At 44.3% G+C, this 18,318-nt stretch overlaps 1 protein-coding gene, 1 long non-coding RNA gene and 1 pseudogene across 6 annotated transcripts in view; 2 read left to right on the top strand and 1 right to left on the bottom strand.

Moving 5' to 3' along the window:
• LOC143857339 (serine/threonine-protein phosphatase 7 long form homolog) overlaps window positions 1-4,796 on the top strand; it is a 30,643-nt gene extending 25,847 nt beyond the window's left edge. For all 5 annotated transcript variants that reach the window (XM_077367769.1, XM_077367767.1, XM_077367771.1 and 2 more), the window contains 2 exons: window positions 3,606-3,736; window positions 4,494-4,796. Coding sequence is in view for 1 of the 5 variants with exons in the window: in XM_077367771.1 (XP_077223886.1) it covers window positions 3,606-3,632 (27 nt within the window). In the remaining 4 variants the exon portion in view is untranslated. The remainder of the gene's footprint in view (window positions 1-3,605; window positions 3,737-4,493) is intronic.
• Window positions 1,216-2,513, bottom strand: LOC143857161 (small ribosomal subunit protein mS75 pseudogene; annotated as a pseudogene).
• A 6,400-nt stretch (window positions 4,797-11,196) lies between the features above and the next one.
• On the top strand, window positions 11,197-12,278 carry LOC143856921 (uncharacterized). Its single transcript, XR_013238431.1, has 3 exons — window positions 11,197-11,425; window positions 11,525-11,650; window positions 11,742-12,278. It is a non-coding gene; the product is annotated as an uncharacterized LOC143856921 (long non-coding RNA).
• The last annotated feature ends 6,040 nt before the right edge of the window (window positions 12,279-18,318 follow it).

The following is an 18,318-nucleotide window of genomic DNA, read 5'->3' as shown; positions in this document are numbered from 1 at the left end:
TAGGAACACTACGAATCCTAAGCCTAGTACTTGCTCACGAGTGCGTCAAATGGATCCTCGAGTACTCTTTGATTAGAATCCCTTCCTATAAAAAGAGCTTTCCTAAGGGAATAAGTAGGCACTGTAGTGAAGGGGGAGCTATTCTTATCTTTTTCCTCCCGATATTCATATAGTGTTCCCAAAGACCCAATAAAGATGTGGTCCAGTTTTCAGGGCTAGAAACTTGCAAAAAGAAGAGGAAGTTGATTAGCAAAGTGCATGCCCCATTCCATTCTCCCTCTGTTGAATCCTGCGTTGTCGGACATCCAAATTCAATCAAATGTTAGACAACCTAATATGGTTTTCATTCCGTTGATTGACTTTCTAAAGTCTTTATTGATGGAACAACGTTTTTTTTTTTTTTGAGAAATAATGGAACAACAATTCTCAATGACTGCTGATCCGACCAATGCCGCATCCCCCAATCAGATCACTTGGGACTTGACCTCTAAGTTGACACTGTTTATGAAAAAACAAGAGGATATATATCGACAGGTTGAAGCCCTGGCAAGTACTCAATCCGCCTCCCTAAGAAAATGACTCATCTTTACTGCCGATTCAGGGGGCACATTCCAAGTTCAACCATTCTCTGTGCTTAATTTGATGGAAGCCAAGAAAAGAGAAATAAAAAAGTCCCACTTGTGGCATAATCGAAATCTGACCTTGCTTTGGTACATGGTTCTAAATTTCGGATTTCTGTTGGGACCAAAATGGAAATCATCCAAACCCGAAATTTCAGAATTTCGGCCAAAATGGTACAATATTGAAATTTGCTTTGATTTTTTAACGAGTTTTGGCAGAAATTTCGGTTTTGGCTATGTCCGAAACCGAATAAATCCATGGATAGAAGAGGTCCAAAAGTTGAAAATAGCCTTTCGCAAAGTGAAAGGAGTCGAAGATCATCTTTTCAGCACTAAAAGGATAGTTACCAAAATTGTAACACTGTCATCCTCTAATCTATTTATTCAAGCAACCCAAAAACCATATCCATTCCTCTACATTTTCAACCAACATTTTCAACCAATAGCACTAACTACATTACAAAAGAATAAAAGATAATAGAATCTTAGTAGCTTTCTCATAGTCACAGAATGAAAGATACAGAGTAATTTAACAATCAAAATACTCAAGATAGCTTTTGCATTATCAATTAAACATATAGGGGGAAATTATTCCTTACTCAGGGCAGGTATCAAATAGATCTAAGGGTCGACCGAGCTTCTTCTCTTCCTCCTCCTCAAGTTCCTTCAACCACAAAATCGCATGAACTCTCTGCCTCATTGTTCTATAATCCTTGGCTAATCTCTCGATAGTATACACCTCTGGATCCTCCTTATGTAATTTATACATCTCCGCCTTCTCTGAATCCTTCAAATACGAACCCCTCGCCCCGGGCTCCTTGACCTGCTTCATCAACACACTCACCTCCCTCATCCTCTCACTCCAACCATGCACAAACGTCTGGTTGCTCATGTTCTCCTTCTCTAACACTGCCGCGTCATCGTACTCCTCTGGTGGCTTCGACAAAACTGCCACGTCATCACCGCCACCTGGTTTCACCTGACGCCCGATGGCTTCTTCGTCGAAATGCACTTTTGGCAGTCCCGTCGACCACGACGAAACGGAATCCCACTCGAGATCAGGGATTCCGTTCTGATCGGTTTTATCGGCATTTCTTGAAGATCCGATGCTCTCCCATCCCTTGTCCCAATCGTCATTTCCTCCACCCGATTTTGACGAAAATGTTTGCGAAGCGTTGATTGGATCCCCTGAAAAGGGTTGAGAGATGAAAGATTTGAGGGATTCGAGACTTTTGGAGGCGATTTTTTTATTATTGGATGGGATTTTTTTTAGGGTTGTGGAAGCTGAGAATCGAGAGAGGATGTGATGGAGGTTTTGCATAGTTACTTGTCTCTGATTTTTTATTCTGTTCTGAATAAGAAGGATATGAGCTTCTTCAAATTTTCCAGAAATCAGAGCAGTTAGGGTTTTTGCTATAACCGTTAGGGTTTTTGCTTGAACCCTCTAGTTAAAAAAATCAGGTTAAAAACTCAGAGTCAGAGATGGATATGAGCTGATTTTCCAGAAATCGCAGTTAGGGTTTTTGCTACAACCCTAGAGTTAAAAAACTCAGGTTAGGTCGGGATAGAACTTGGGTCGGGTAGGGATGGAAAGAAGGGTTCTTGGGTTGGGTCGGGTCGGGTCGGGTCGGGTCGGGTTGGGATGGAAAGAAGGGTTCTGGAAAATCAGAACCCTTCAACCCTAACTGCGATTTCTAGAAAATCAGCTCATATCCATCTCTGACTCTGAGTTTTTAACCTGATTTTTTTAACTAGAGGGTTCAAGCAAAAACCCTAACGGTTATAGCAAAAACCCTAACTGCTCTGATGTCTGGAAAATTTGAAGAAGCTCATATCCTTCTTATTCAGAACAGAATAAAAAATCAGAGACATGTAACTATGCAAAACCTCCATCACATCCTCTCTCGATTCTCAGCTTCCACAACCCTAAAAAAAATCCCATCAAATAATACAAAAATCGCCTCCAAAAGTCTCGAATCCCTCAAATCTTTCATCTCTCAACCCTTTTCAGGGGATCCAATCAACTCTTCGCAAACATTTTCGTCAAAATCGGGTGGAGGAAATGACGATTGGGACAAGGGATGGGAGAGCATCGGATCTTCAAGAAATGCCGATAAAACCGATCAGAACGGAATCCCTGATCTCGGGTGGGATTCCGTTTGATTAAACCGATCAGAACAGAATCTCTTAATCACATTCATAGGGCACTGAAAAACAGATAACTGGTACATCAGAATGTTAGCGAGGACAACTTTGATTAAAGTTATCTTACCTCCAAGGGAAACAAGATTACGCTTCCATGAATCCAACCTCCTCTCCAACCTTCCAACAATATGATCCGATTGATTCTTCCTAGGCCTGCCTTTGCCCTACGGTAAGCTCAAATACGTAGAAGGAAGGGAGTCATAGGTACACCCCAAAATTCTTGCTATTCGCTCCACTTCAAGTGGAACCAAGTGAATTCCATTGATTTTTTGCTTAGAACACTTACAAATGTAAAATTTTACTCTCTCTCTCTCGACGTTGTAAATGAAGATTTGTGGAGGTCTAGGTAACTTTTAAGCTTGAAGATGATTTCTTGTTGTTACATATGGACATTTACTTGTAGAAAGCACAATATCTATTTTAATAATAATATTTGAAAATAATACTTATGCTAGTGTACTAGATGTATTATATGAATATATCATATAAATAATAGCATAACATTCTGTCTACACAACATTCTGTCTATATAAATAATATTTTTTCCTCCATTAAAAAATAATATATATTTTTTCTCTTTATAGATTTTTTGGTGTTTATTTTTCAACGGGAAGTGATATTATCGCCCCCCTTTTTACTTGGGACTGCCCCCTCTAGTGTATTTATGACTACTCTTTTAAACTAAGTAGGCTATTTTAAAAATCATAATGTTCTTCCTTCTTTCCTCTGATGCTTCAACAGTTATATTAATCCTTTTTCTATTCATTGTGTTTATTTTAGACGGAAAGCAAATGCAGTTGCTTTTAAATGTTGGTGGACGAGACATGGTGTCATGCCTTCAAATGGCGGAGGCCGTAGCAGCTTATAGAGGATACAGCACTTTGCTAATTAAATCTGTGTCTGGATCATCAGTATGTCCTCTTTTATAAATACCCCCCAAACTTCCAGCCTTTATTAAGTATAATTTCGTTTTTCATGCCTGTGTCAAGGATGCTTCTTTTGCCAAAAATTGGCATTTTGTCTTGTTATTTTGTTAATATGGGTTGCTGGAAAAACTTGGAGTTGCCTGATTTTTTACCCCTTGGACTCTTTGTTTTGGATTTTGAAAACTGATTTTGAGTCCAAAACTGGTTATTGTACTCAAAATTAAGGGAAGTGATATTGTCACCCCCTTTTCTCTTTGGGCCAGCCCCCCTGTAGTATATTACTTCCCTTAATTTTGAGGCCAATAATCAGTTTTGGACTCACAACCTGTTCTCAAAATCCAAAACAACCAGGGCATTAGGCCATGCTAGCTTGGATTGCAGGAAAAACATTTTTTGTGAAATTTTTTTTTTTTCATTTCTACAATTTAGAGGGAAATGATACGGTTAAAAGTTATTTAGATGGATCTCATTATAAATTTATGGTCTCTCTGGATAAAACTTGAACTGTGGCAGTTCGTGTTACTTCTTTTCATGTGTAATCAAAGTATGGAAAAGCAAGCAATTCTGGAAAAATTTTAGTTTTCAAAGTTTTCCAGAAAATTCCTGCAATCCAAACAAGGCCTTATGTCTTGGTATTTATCCTTTTTTTCTTTTTGAAACTGATAGTATTATTCTTCTATATGCTTCAATTACATTTTTCAGTATGCTATATATGTTTTGTGCTCTATTTTTTCTTTGGCAGGTTACTCGTTGAGTCGCCTCTCCAGCTGATATATCCATGGACATCAGTAGATTGGTTCAAAATCTGGGTATTATTCCTATATCATTCAAGGATGATGTGAGATTAACACTTGAAACTGGGGGTAGTTCTTGATGTTTTCGGAAATAACACATGTAAGTTGGTTTGGATTTCATATTTCTTCTATGACTTCTGCATTGTTTTGTTCATAATATTCATAAATACGCCGAGAATAAAATTTTCTCTGTAATTTAGTTTTGTTCCCACACCAACTGCAATTTCCATTAATGGATACCGCATTTGTGAGGTCGAGCTTTCTGTTTATCTGCCGTGTCCCAAGCACTGAAACCTTGAGTTCGTTGGGTGAATACTCACTGCTCGTTGGAAATGTTTTTTTTTTTTTTTTTTTTTTTTTTTTTTTTGAATTATAAATTCTCATTGGAAATGTTCTCCATAATAAATTAAGAATTTTACAAATCATGTTTTCCTAGATTACAATCAATCTCAAATTGTTCTTATAGAGGACATTCATGACATAGAAACCAGTGATAATTGTGAAAAGATGTATTAATGTAGAAGAATGATAGATGCAAGGTCGCCCCTGCATAAAGGGCCGGACAAAGGACCTTGATTGGATCCACAACATTAAGTGCAGCCGAGTTTATTTTTTCTACCGATTATAAAAGGTTGCCGAAAATGACGTGGATCCAATCAAGGGCCCTTTTCTGGCTCTTTATGCAAGGGCGTCCTTGCATCTGCCATTCCTCATTAATAGAATATTCTAATCTAACTTAATCTGGTTGGCTAATCAATCTAGGTTACCTCATTTAACCAGCTTGCCTAATCTACCACTAAGATGATCCAACGATGAATCTCAACTGAATCTAATGGTGAGATGTCACATATTCTAACACTCTGGTGATAGTAAGCTGGGTTTCTGTGGGTTTATTTTATCCTTGGATTGGCTTGCTATCTACTATTTGTTCCTGAGAATAGGCCCAATGGGAAAGATATACTACAGAAGCATGGTAGCCAGGAACATATTATTCATGGGTTTTTATCCATGTGGAGAATAACCCCCAGTTTGGGTTTTCATTCACCACCAGGATAGCAAGACTTGGATAAGCTGTTCTTGGGATTTGGCTATTCTGCCCGAATAAGATTTTATCTTAAAATTATCATACCCCCTGTTTGTGAAAAGCTGTTTTCTATCCTGAAACAACTTTGTCTGCTCTTTAGTTAACAGTGGACCGTGTTGCACTAAAACAACAAACTCGAAAATTTGAGTTGTTGGAGGTTGGAAAGATGAGCTTTTCTGAACAAAATGCATTTCCCTAACACCCTTTGGGGCACTCCAAAATTTTTAAATCCCAAGAGGAAGGGAACGTGTGCTAGGTATCCAAAACCCAGAACGGCAAAAACACTCTCTACCGAGTTTGTACAGTTCACTAAATAAAATGAGAAGTTGTGAAGAAAAAAAGGGTGATGATAAATTCGCACCCCCTGTAGGATAATCCGCACCCCTTTTAACATGATTTGACGTAGAATCTAGGATTTCTTCAAAATTGAAGCTAAGAGACTAGAGAAGAAGCGGACTAGCTGTCGTTTTTTTTTACTCGTTTTTGACTTCTTGCCCTTCTTTCTGTCCGCAAGAGAGTAGCAAATCCTCCCATATTTTCAGGTTTTAGAAATCTCAGGATGCAGGAGACATTTTTAAAACTTGAATTTCTCACTTAAATCCAAGAAATGCTGTCAGGACAGCATACAACAACTTGATTTTAAACCCTCTTTTGCACTGTTTTCAAACTAAAAACCTGGATTCTAAATTCCTATCCAAACGGCCCCTAAAAGTCTGCCACAATTCACGTTATAAGGGGTGTGAGTTATACTACAGGGGTGCGAATTTATCATCTCCTAGAAAATCTATAAGGCTCCGTTTCTTTGGACGTAAAAATGGATGTAAAATTTGTTTTATGTTCATTTTTACAATACAAAACAAATTTTACGTCCATTTTTCTAATATGGGATTTACTGGGAACTTTCGCAGGAAGGCATTTTGTGGCTTGCTGTTGGCTCATTTTTTGAGTAGATTTCGTCTTTGATGGTTTCTCTCTCGTGCAACAGCCGGCCACTTTTTTTTCCTGGATTCTTCCTTTTTAAGGTGTAGAAAATGAGAAAAGCAAAAATATCTCAAAAATCTCGTTCGGCTAACTCACCCACTGAGCAAGTTTCTAAATTATTGCCTTCTTTTTTCGGCTAAAAACTAGGATTCTTCGGAGCAACTATTAGTTGGGCGATAATGAGAAGCCTTGACCAAAGCGGTTACAAAATAAAAATTATTAGAAAATCTTTTTCCTACAAAGTCGGTTTTGCACTTTTTAGGTTCTCTCAGGAGCACAAACTATTTACATTGTGGCCCATCAAAAGGACGGTTTGGATCATCGTATGGTGTGGGTTGTAGGGTCCATTTTGAAGAATACTTGACCATAGACGCTTACGCTATATAAAAACCCTATTCTCATGACCAGTACTCTCTTTATCTCTCCCCTGTATATGAATATGAACCCTTAGTGGGGCCAAACAATGAATGGTTTAGATCTTTAAAGGTGGACATAATAAACATGTATTTAGAAAAAAAATAACTTGTGCTTACTTTGTTCAAAGACCCAAACCACTCATTTGTTGTTACCCAACATAAATAGGCCGTGCGCCAAAAAACATATCTCTGGGATGATCCTAACTCTTCAATCCGTAGTTCATATATGTTGTCGTCATATTACATCAAAGGGTTTGGATCAGAAAACGATTTTTGGGGCCCAAACTATTTACGTCGAGTTCAACAAATGAATGGTTTGGATCTTCGAACAAATTGGCCCAATGTAAATAGGCCTTTCCCCGAAAATCATCTCCATGACGATCCTAACTATCCGATCTATGGCAGCTGTTCATAGGGTTTGGATCTGTTGGGAAAGTTGCCTTATTTCCCAGCCACTTGATTTGCCCGGTGGATTTTCTCAACAAGTGGTATCAGAGCCAGGTTGAGCGATAGTCAAGGCCGGGTGGAGTGATCATGGGTGTTATGGTTGGATCGTAGTTAGAACGATATTTGGGAGTAGAATGATTGTCCAAGAAAAGATTCTCGTTCGAGGTGGAGCACTACACCGTGAAGTGCGGATTAATCCGAGATGGTGATAAAATCAAGTTCTAGTCAAATCAACATTGACAAATTTGACGGAAAGGGCAATTTCACCCTATGGCAGATGAGGGTGAAGAACATCCTAGTTCAATCAGCACGATTCGACTATGTCTGTCAGATAGCGTTATGTTTAACGTTAAGGAAGAAGAAGATGCGCCTAAATTATGGGAGAAGTTGGAAAAGCTTTATATGTCAAAAAGCTTGGCCAACCAGTTGTATCTGAAGCGGCAATTGTACGGGCTGAAGATACAGGAAGGTGAAGATTTTCTGGAACACATCACGATGTTCAACGGGCTTGTGGATCAACTCTACAAAGTTGATGAAAACTTGAAGGAAGAAGACAAGGTCCTTTTGCTTCCTACTTCTCTTCCTGATCCATATGAGAACCTGGTGATGACTTTATTGTATGGTAAGGATACGATAAAGTTGTAGGAAGTCACGGCGCTGCTCTTATCGAATGAGATGCGAAAGAAACCTGTTCTTGGTGGAAATGAAGAGCATCGGTTGGTTGTTCATTGTGGGAATCAAAGAGGAAGGTCATCTGACAGGGGATCAATGAAAGGAAGGTCAATATCTAGGGTCAGAGTAAAGGGCATGCAATGTTACCATTGTAAAGAATATGGCCATATCAAGCGAGATTGTCCAAAGCGAGCTGACTAGGAGGACAAGGGTTTTACGAATATGGTGGTGGCAGTAACGGATGAACAGAGCGAAGAGTTTGGAGATGTTCTCACAGTCTCCACAGGTAATCACACTTCTCCTCATGATGAGTGAATTTTAGATTTAGGGTGCTCTATTCATATATGCTCCAAGATGGAATATTTTGATACGTTCCAGGAGACAAGGGCGGGTGTAGTGTCCTTGGGTGATGGGTCTACTTGTGACGTCACGGGAGTTGGGACGGTGAAGATCAAGATGTTTGATGGAGCGGTTCGTACTTTGGGTGGTGTGGCATATGTCCCAAAGATACGGAAGAATCTAGTATCTCTTGGCCGGTTGGACTCCAGGGGTTGTAGTTTTTCAGTTGCAGGTAGAGCCATGAAAATCACGCGCGGTTGTATGGTTCTGATGAAAGGCGATAAGTGTGGCGGATTGTATCGTCTGGTCGGGGACATGGTGACTAGTGTTCCTAAGATCTTGATGGCTAATTGGAAACAGGGTAAAAGTGTGCGCACGTGTAGGGTCCCTTTCGCAGTTGGTGCAGAGACGGATTTTCAGGTTGCAGACGATAGTGAGAGGATGACAGTACCTGCGTTGGGGATGATGGATCGAGATCCCTCTCCCAAGGTTGACTGGGTGAGTCAACGGGGTGGCAGCTACACATGTGCATTGACCTTGTTGATCGAATCGGGAGGAGTTAGAACCAAGGTGATTCGAGGGTGTGTAGTTGGTACTTTAGAAGGCCAATGGTGGTTTACGGCGATAGCGGACCGGTGACGACATCAACGGAAAATCTTCAGGTGGCTGGAAAATAAGCCAAGGTGGAGATTGTTGGGAAGTTGCCTTATTTCCCACCCACTTGATTTGCTTGGTGGGAAGGCAAGAAGGCAAAAAGGGAAAGTATGTTATTTCCCTTGTTTTGTTCCTTTTTGGTTGATATGCCAAAATAGCAAGTGTGGCTTTTAGGTTTCTTAGAAAACCTAAGTATAAAGAAGAAAGTTTCACTCTCTTGGTAAAAGTGAGGACTCTTTGGTGTGTCGGCTGCCAAAGGAAGAGAGAGATAGAAGAAGAAGAAGAATAATAAAGGGTTTTCTCTTTGGGTTTTCTTCTTGGGTTATGCTCTTGGGGTTTTCTCTCAGCGTACGATCTTTTCTCTCGGAGTACGATCTTGGGTTTGAGAAGCAAAGAAATGGTTGCGGGTTTGTGGGTTTGAGATTAATCCATTGTAATCATTGTATTTTGTTTTTCTCATAGTGGAAGATCGTGTTTCTCGCCCGTGGAGTAGGCTTGGCCGAACAATGTAAAATTTCGGTGTTCATCTTGTGGCTTGTTTGGTTTATTTTATTATTCTGTTAAATTTGTAAGGGAATTTGACCGGGTAGAACTTACCCCTAAAAGCTAGCCGTTAGAGGGAGGGTGCCCATTCCCTTATAACCCATCCCCATCCAATTCACTTTACCGATGTAGGACTATTTGCTTTTGCTTGGAACTCCAACAATCTCCCCCTCCACGCAGAAGCACCTAAAAGCTAGTTGTTAGAGGGAGGGTGCCCATTCCCTTACAATCCATCCCCAATCCCCATCCAATTCACTTTACTGATGTGGGACTATTTGCTTTTGCGTGGAACTCCAACAATCTCCCCCTCCACGCGGAAGCACCTAAAAGCTAGCTGTTAGAGGGAGGGTGCCATTCTCTTATAACCCATCTCCATCCAATTCACTTTACTGATGTGGGACTATTTGCTTTTGCGTGGAACTCCAACAGGATCATCCTATGGATAAAAAATACAACGTTTTATGATGTCCACCTTCCTAAAAGATCTAGACCATTCATTGTCTGGCCCACCAAGGGTATGTGCTCAAAGAGAGAAGAGAGACTACTATTTGTGAGAATAAGTACATTTGGGACCTATCTGGTTCAACGATCTAAACCAGTCACTTGTTAGTCTCGGCAATGGTTCATGTTTGGAGGGATGAATTTATCACCACTCCTCATCCTTTTATGGGGCGGGTCCCACCATTTCACACTTCATGTTTTGATGGTGGGTCCTATCTTCTCCTGCCAAACCTATGCTTAGGGTGGGACTCACACCATCTTATACCTATGTTTGATGGTGTGCAGCTCACAATTTTACACCTCATGTTTGATGGTGTGGGCCCAACATTTTACATTGGCCTCGAATACTACAAAACGATTTTGTTGTTTTTTCTATGACTTTAAATTAAGGGAGATGATTTTGGGGCCACCATTTTACATTGGCCTGGAATAAGTAAAAAACGCTTTTGGTGTTTTTCGATGACTTTAAATTAAGGGAGAGGATTTTTTCACCCCTACTGTAGGATTATGCGCCCCCCTTCATAGGCCTGGAATAACTAAAAAACCTCTTATTCTGCCTCCGTAATTCTACATTTTTATGTGTTTAATAGTCTAGTCACTTTGTGAAGAAGTAGTTCCTCTGTGAAGAGGGTTTCATAGTGTTGTTTAAGATGCAAGGGTTTGTGACTCGTTGTTGGGTGGCGAATGATGATGGATTAGTAGAAGAGCATTTTATTTGGTGTAAATCTTTTTTAGATTTTCACGTGTTTAATAGTCTGGTCTCTTTGCAAAGAATTTAGTTCCTCTATGTTTCTGTTCCCTTTCTGCCTTCTTGCTGTTGCTTTTACCTTTTACCCATTCTCTTTTCATTTCATTTTCTTTAGTTTAGGGGAGAGAAAAAAAGATGCCAAAGGTGTATGTCGCATTTGTTGGCCGAAAGCCTGGGATATATGAGAGTTGGTCTGATTGCTCCATTCAAGTCAATGGGTATAAAAATGCTGTGCATAATTCATTCAATTCAGGAAGAGGCTGAAATGGCTTATGAAAAGTTTTGTAGAGAAAGCCAGTTGTGTAAAGAAGTAAGGATTTTTTTAAATATATTTTTAAGTTGTCTTTTGTGTCAATTTATCTTCTTCAATTGCTATGATAGTGAATCTTTTGTGTGTGTAGAAACCTGTGTATACCTGCCCATTCAATGGAGGGGTTTTGAAGCATTTCATTTCATCTACTAGTCGGGCGTCACTTCTATAAATGTGTTGACCTTGTAAGTGTTTTTTATCTTCTTGGTTAGTGTCAGCTTATCAACTAAAGGTTGCCTTTCTTCTCCATCAGCTTTTGCCCTAAGTTTGCCATTCATTCCCAGGATTGCCAATTTTTCATGTGGGCGAACGAGATAAGAATGTGCCGCTGTGGTAGGGGGCTATGCTGCATTACAACAGTTACAGATGGAAAGGACGTTGGAAGTAGATTTTACTTCTGCCCATTTCCGGTAAGATCACATTTTAAAATGTGTAGATTTAACTTTAACATCTATTTTGACATTAAAACCTGCATTAATATGCTGTTAAATTTCTTTCAAGGATTCATGTGGCTATCGTTGCCGCATTGCCGCATCGAGAATGGCAATAGCAGCACTAGGTCTTCAGTTGGTGATGCCAATTCTAATCCTTCTCCAGTCTATGTTAGCAATGCGGTTAAGCGATCTGAGGCCCTTGGAGTTGAGCGTCAGAAGGTGTTGAAAGAAAGAGATGATGCCCGTAATATGGCTGATCTATATCGGGATCTCTTGCACAACTTTGGAGATGTCAATCTTGAAGACAAGTAAAAGGACCAAAATGCCAAATATCATTTCTATATATCCATGTATGTTTTGCGTTGCATTGCTGCCATGGATCAACCCCAAATTCCCCTAGTAGTATCACAAAATGATCCGGTCCAATAGTGGACGGGCTTACCACTTCAGGAACACTACCAATTATAAGCCTAGTACTTGTTTGCGAGTGCGTCAAATGGATCCTCACTTACTCTTTGATTGGAATCCCTTCCTATAAAAAGATCTTTCCAAAGGGAATAAGGAGGCAATGTAGTGAAGGGGGAGCTAGTCTTATCTTTTTCCTCCCGACATTCATATAGTGTTCCTAAAGACCCAATAAAGATGTGGTCCAGTTTTCAGGGCTAGAAACTTGCAAAAAGAAGTGGAATTTGATTCCCTCTGTTGAATCCTGTGTCGTCGAAAATCCAAATTCAATCAAATGTTAGACAACCTAATATGAAATTCATTCCGTTGATCGACTCTCTAAAGTCTTGATCGATGGAACAACAATTGTTTTTTTTTCTTTTGGGACAAATAACGGAACAACAATTCTCAATGACTGCTGATCCGACCAATGCTCCACCAATCAGATCACTTGGGACTTGACCTCTAAGTTGACACTGTTTATGAAAAAACAAGAAGATACATATCGACAGGTTGAAGCCCTGTCAAGTACTCAGTCGGCCTCCCTAAGAAAAGGACTCGTCTTTGCTTCCGCGTCAGGGGGCACATTCCAAGTTCAACCATTCTCTGTGCTTAATTCGTTGGAAGCCAAGAAAAGATAAATCCGAAGAAGGAAGTCCCACCTGTGGCATAAGTGAAATCTGACCTTGCTCTGATACATGGTTCGAAATTTCGGCCAAAATACTGAAATTTCGGATTTCTGTTGCCACCGAAATGGAAATCACCCAAACCCGAAATTTCAAAATTTTCAGTAATTTCGGCCAAAATTTCGAGAAAATGTGATTTTTAAAATTTGTTTACAAAATTTCGGCTGACATTATCGAAATTTCAGTACAATAATGAAATTTGCTTTGAATTTTTTTACCGAGTTTCGGCAAATTTCGGTTTCGCTATGTCCGAAACCGAATAAATCCATGGATAGAAGAGGCCCAAAAGTTGAAAATTGCCTTTTGCAAAGTGAAAGGAGTGGAAGATCATCTTCTCAGTGATAGGGTACAAATACGGCGTCGCCCCCAGATGTCGCCACGTGTCGCCCATGCACAGATAAAGCAGATCATCATGAAGGAAGGTGTGGGAAAATGGCAAGACCATACGGTCCCAACACGTGTCGTTTCCCCGCCATCCAACCCTCATCATCACAATATGGAAGGAAAGCAACCAGAAAAGCACGCGCGCCGGCAAAGCACGCGCGCCGGCGAAGCAGGGAAACGGCCCATTCTAACAAAAGATAGTTCTCCTTCCATAATGATGAAAAGGTCCGCCCGCCTCCCTTTAAAAGGGGAGGAAGAAAAGAAGAAAGGACCGCCGATCCTCCAAAAGGTTACCCCCATCCTCAGTTCCACAAAAAGCAACCAGAAATAGAGGCGAGGCAACGACAGAGGAGATTAGGGACTTGATCCCACCCTCCCTGCCAGTCCCCTCTGATCCACTCACCCCCACCTAGAAAAGAACCCGCGTCCTGGTCCTGGTAACCCTGATAAAACCCCTTCCTCTTCTCGCTGTCCTTTATATTGATTGGTCGAAGGATCTGACTTGGGTGTCGAAGTGGTCGTCCGGGACCCACCCCGGACCCCCTGACCCCCTTTGTTTGTGATTGCAGACCCCGCGGAGGCCCTCTACCGACCGCGCGATCGCAGACCCGGATTCAGACGCCATCATATTGGCGCCATCCGTGGGACCCTCGTCGAGTACTGAACGCCTTATGGCAATGAGAAACCACACCCAACAGCAAGAAATAGGGGTAATGACCCGAAGCCAGGTTCAACGCACGCCGCAGATGGTCCCCACCATGGAGATGTTCAACGAACTTCGCCGAGAACTACTCCAACGGTTGCCTCCTCCGGCCTCGGAGAGGCCCCCAATAACACAGGACCAGACAGAGGCCTGTGACGAAGGCAACGAGGAACAACCAGGGGAACACCATCCCCGGCGAAAGCGAGCACCGACTCGCCGGACACCGTCCCCATCAGCAAATAGCCCTCTGCCCCCTGCAACTAGGGGACACCAACGAGACAGCGGGAGGCAGGCTACAAACAGCCGCGCTCCCCCTGTCCAAGCTACTCGCCTCCAGAAACCGCCCCTGGCTCAGGCGGAAGAAGTGGCCACTTCAGCACCACCGCCCGGCGTGGATCCGATAGCTGACCTACAGAGACAGATCCGGGAGGTAAAGCTAGAAATGAAAAAGCCCTACGCCTACGGCATCCTCGATGAATGGGAAAGGGAGACGGCATCCCCATTCATCTCGGAGGTCTTAAAAACCCCAGCAGAAGCAGGCACAGATCTCTCCCGCTTACGATGGAAGCACAGACCCCCTCGAGTTCCTCCAAACCTTCAAAAGGGTAATGACGCTCCGGGGCGCGTCGGACGGATTCATGTGCAGAGCCTTCGCGTCCCTACTAAGGAAAACCGCCAACGACTGGTACATGAGATTGGAGCCCGACTCCATCGCATCCTTCCATGAATTCGGAAGGAAGTTCAGCGCACGATTCGCCAACAACCGCCTCCGCCATGATCCAGCGGATGCCCTCTTAGCCCTCCGGCAAGGAAGAAACGAGACCCTGAGGGACTTCATGTTGAAATTCAACGCCGAATTAGCCCAACTTTCTAACATGGACGTCCAAATCGCGGTCGCCACACTAAAGCATGCCACCACCGATCCGAATCTCAAGCTGCACCTCACCCTCAAGCCACCACGGGACCTACAGGAACTTGAATCCAAGGCTGATAAATTCGTGCGAGCAGAAGAAGCCTGCGCTCGAGAGCAGAATCAGCCTGGCCCCGACGAAAGAAAAAACGACGGCCGAAGGCCCATAAGGCCACGTGCCGACGAGAGGCAGGCGGGCAGAAACCCCGTCCCCGTCTTCGAGAGACTGGGAACCGCCCCGCTAAAGTTCCCCCTCTCCCACGTTCTACTGGCCATCAGGGATCAGGGTCTCCTGACCCCCCCCCCCAAGAGAATGGCCACAGACCCAAAGAAGAGGTCTGCCCGGAAATTCTGCGAATTCCACGGGGACCACGGCCACGAAACTGACCATTGCTTCCACCTCCGCCTCCAACTGGAAAAGTTGGCCGAAGAAGGGCACCTAAACCAATACCTCAGGAGCCCTGACGAAAGCTCGCGCGAGGTCCAGCGTCCCTCCAACGAGCCCAGGGGTAGGCATCGGTCACCCAATGGACGCCGGTCCAACAACCGTCGCCGATCCACAAGCCGACATCGATCCCCTAGCAGGCATCGCTCAAGGAGCAGACGACGATCCCGAAGCAGACACGACGCACACCGCCACCAGCGCCCTCGGAAAGAGGAGCCCCCCGAACAACCGCAGACCCGCGAACAGCCGCCCACCATTATCGGGAAAATCAATATCATCACAAGCGGGCCAGCAGCGAGAGGGCCGACAACCGTCGGCCGGCGGGCATACGCGGAACGAATATTCTCCATGGATATGCCTTCCAAAAAGGCCCGAACGGATCCACCCCTCCAAGGCCAGATCATCACTTTTTCCAACGAAGACCTCGACGGGCTACAAGTCCTGCACGACGACGCACTGGTCATCAGACTGATCGTCGCCAACTTCGATATAGGAAAAATCCTAGTAGACACAGGAAGTTCCGTCAACGTGCTACACCTCGAGACTTTCGAAGAAATGAAACTGGGCAGAGAAAGGCTGGGACCCGCATAATACTCTATCTACGGTTTCTCCGGCGCGTCCGTACGGGTCGACGGCAAGATCGACTTACCCGTAACTTTCGGGGCATACCCCCTCCAAAAACCATCCTGACCACCTTCCTGGTCGTAGATATACCATTCACTTACAGCGCCATCATTGGACGCCCTGCTCTAAGAGATTTGGGAGCAGTAGTCTCCACCCCCCACCTCAAGATGAAATTCCCCACTCCGATTGGGTAGGGGAGGTCCGGGGACAGCAGATGATAGCACGCCAGTGCTACACCGCAAGCCTGAGAGGAACCAATGCCCCGGCCGAAAATTTCACGATCGATAGCGAAGATCCCCGCTAGCGGGCCCGCACAGTCAAAGGAGAGCCCGCCGAGGAGCTAGACTCCATCTCCCTAGCCAAAGATCAGCCGGAGAGACAAGTCCGGATCAGCTCCCTGCTAAAAGGCCCCCTGCGAGACCAAATGATCGACTTCCTCAGAACAAACCAAGACATATTCGCATGGTCCGCTAAGGACATGCCCGGGATACCGAAGGAACTGGCCGTTCACAAGTTAAATGTGAACCCAGCCCTTAAACCCATCCGGCAGAAAAAAAGGAACTTCGCGATAGAGCGTCAAACTCACATAAAGGCCGAAGTGGAAAAACTACTACAAGCCGGTTTCATCAGAGAAATCCGGTACCCCGAGTGGCTGTCGAACGTCGTCATAGTCAAGAAAGCTAGCGGAGGTTGGCGAGCCTGTATAGACCTCACAGACCTAAACATGGCCTGCCCAAAGGACCCCTACCCCCTGCCGCGCATAGACCAACTCATCGACGCCACATCCGGACACGAACTTCTCACCTTCTTGGATGCATTCTCAGGCTACAATCAGGTCAAAATGCACGAGCCAGACATCCCGAAAACGACGTTCATCACCGACCAGGGCGTCTACTGTTATACTGTTATGCCCTTCGGTCTGAAAAATGGGGGCGCCACCTACCAACGACTCGTAAATAAGCTGTTCCAAGCACAAATCGGAAGAAACGTAGAGGTGTATGTCGACGATATGCTGATGAAAAGTCTGGAAGCCTCCAACCACATCTCCGACCTTCAGGAAACTTTCAGCACCCTACGACGAGCCCGAATGAAGCTCAACCCCGCGAAATGCGCCTTCGGGGTAACTTCCGGAAAATTCTTGGGTTTCATGGTCAGCCAGAGAGGGATCGAGGCCAACCCCAAAAAGATCCAAGCCATCCTAGATATGGAACCCCCGGCAACAGCGGTAGAAGTACAGAGGCTTGCAGGACGAATCACGGCTCTCGGCCGATTCATGCCCAAATCAGCAGAAAGATGCCAACCTTTCTTCAAACAATTAAAAAACATACGGGAGTTCGAATGGACCCCGGCCTGCCAAGAGGCCTTCAACTCCTTGAAGCAATACCTTCAGACACCGCCCGTACTCGCCAAACCCGAGCCGGGGGAAGAGCTATTTTTATACCTGGCCGTCAGCCCCACGGCAGTGAGTGCGGTGTTGGCCAAACAAAGCGACAAAAAGGAACACCCGGTGTACTACGTGAGCAAGACTCTCCACGGTGCAGAAATTCGGTACCTGAACATAGAGAAATTCGCCCTCGCAGTCGTCAGCGCCGCTCGAAAGCTCCGCCCCTACTTCCAGGCCCACCCCATTGTGCTCGTCACCGACCAACCCCTGAGGAAAATTCTCCAGAAACCAGAAACCTCGGGTAGGATGGTTAGCTGGGCCGTCGAGTTGGGAGAGTTCGACATACAAGTTTGCCTGAGACCAGCCATTAAATCCCAGGCCCTCGCTGACTTTATAGTGGAATCCACGGCCCTGGCCGAGGAACCAGCAACAACGGAAAATGGCGACGGCCCCCCCAAAGAGGCGGCTAGCAAAAACGTGGCGGAACAAAGCGACGAGGTTCATTGGACTCTGCACGTTGACGGCTCAGCAGGCCCAAAAGGGCACGGGGCGGGGGTGGTCCTCCACGGCCCAGAAGGATTCACACCGGAATACGCCCTCAGGTTAGATTTCAAAGCTTCCAACAACGAGGCTGAATACGAAGCCTTGCTGGCAGGACTAAGTCTAGCCGCAGAGCTCGGCGCAGGAAAGTTAAAAGTCCATAGCGATTCCCAGCTCATCGTCAACCAAGTGAACGGCGTATACGAAGCCAAGGGCCCCATAATGAAGAGATACCTCCAGAAGGTAAAAGAAAAGCTGCAGGGAATGGGAGGGGTAGAGATCCTCCAAGTACCTCGGGACATGAACAACCGAGCAGACGCATTATCAAGGATGGCCGCCGAAGAGACCCATGACTTCAATACCGTGCTCACAGAAATTCTGCCCCACCCCAGCATCGACGAAGTGCAAGTCTTGGAAATCCCACCTGGACCAAACTGGATGGACCCCATCATACGATACCTGAAAGATGGTATACTACCCGCAGACAAGCTGGAACCCCATCGCCTAATAGCAAGAGCCGCCCA

The sequence above is a fragment of the Tasmannia lanceolata genome, unplaced genomic scaffold, assembly GCF_043159265.1.
Source record: "Tasmannia lanceolata isolate RefF3 unplaced genomic scaffold, GAP_Taslan_0.1 ptg000024l, whole genome shotgun sequence".
Taxonomy (NCBI): Eukaryota; Viridiplantae; Streptophyta; class Magnoliopsida; order Canellales; family Winteraceae; genus Tasmannia; species Tasmannia lanceolata.
The sequence above is the reverse complement of the archived record's forward strand: the minus strand, read 5'-3'. Positions and strand labels throughout refer to the sequence as shown.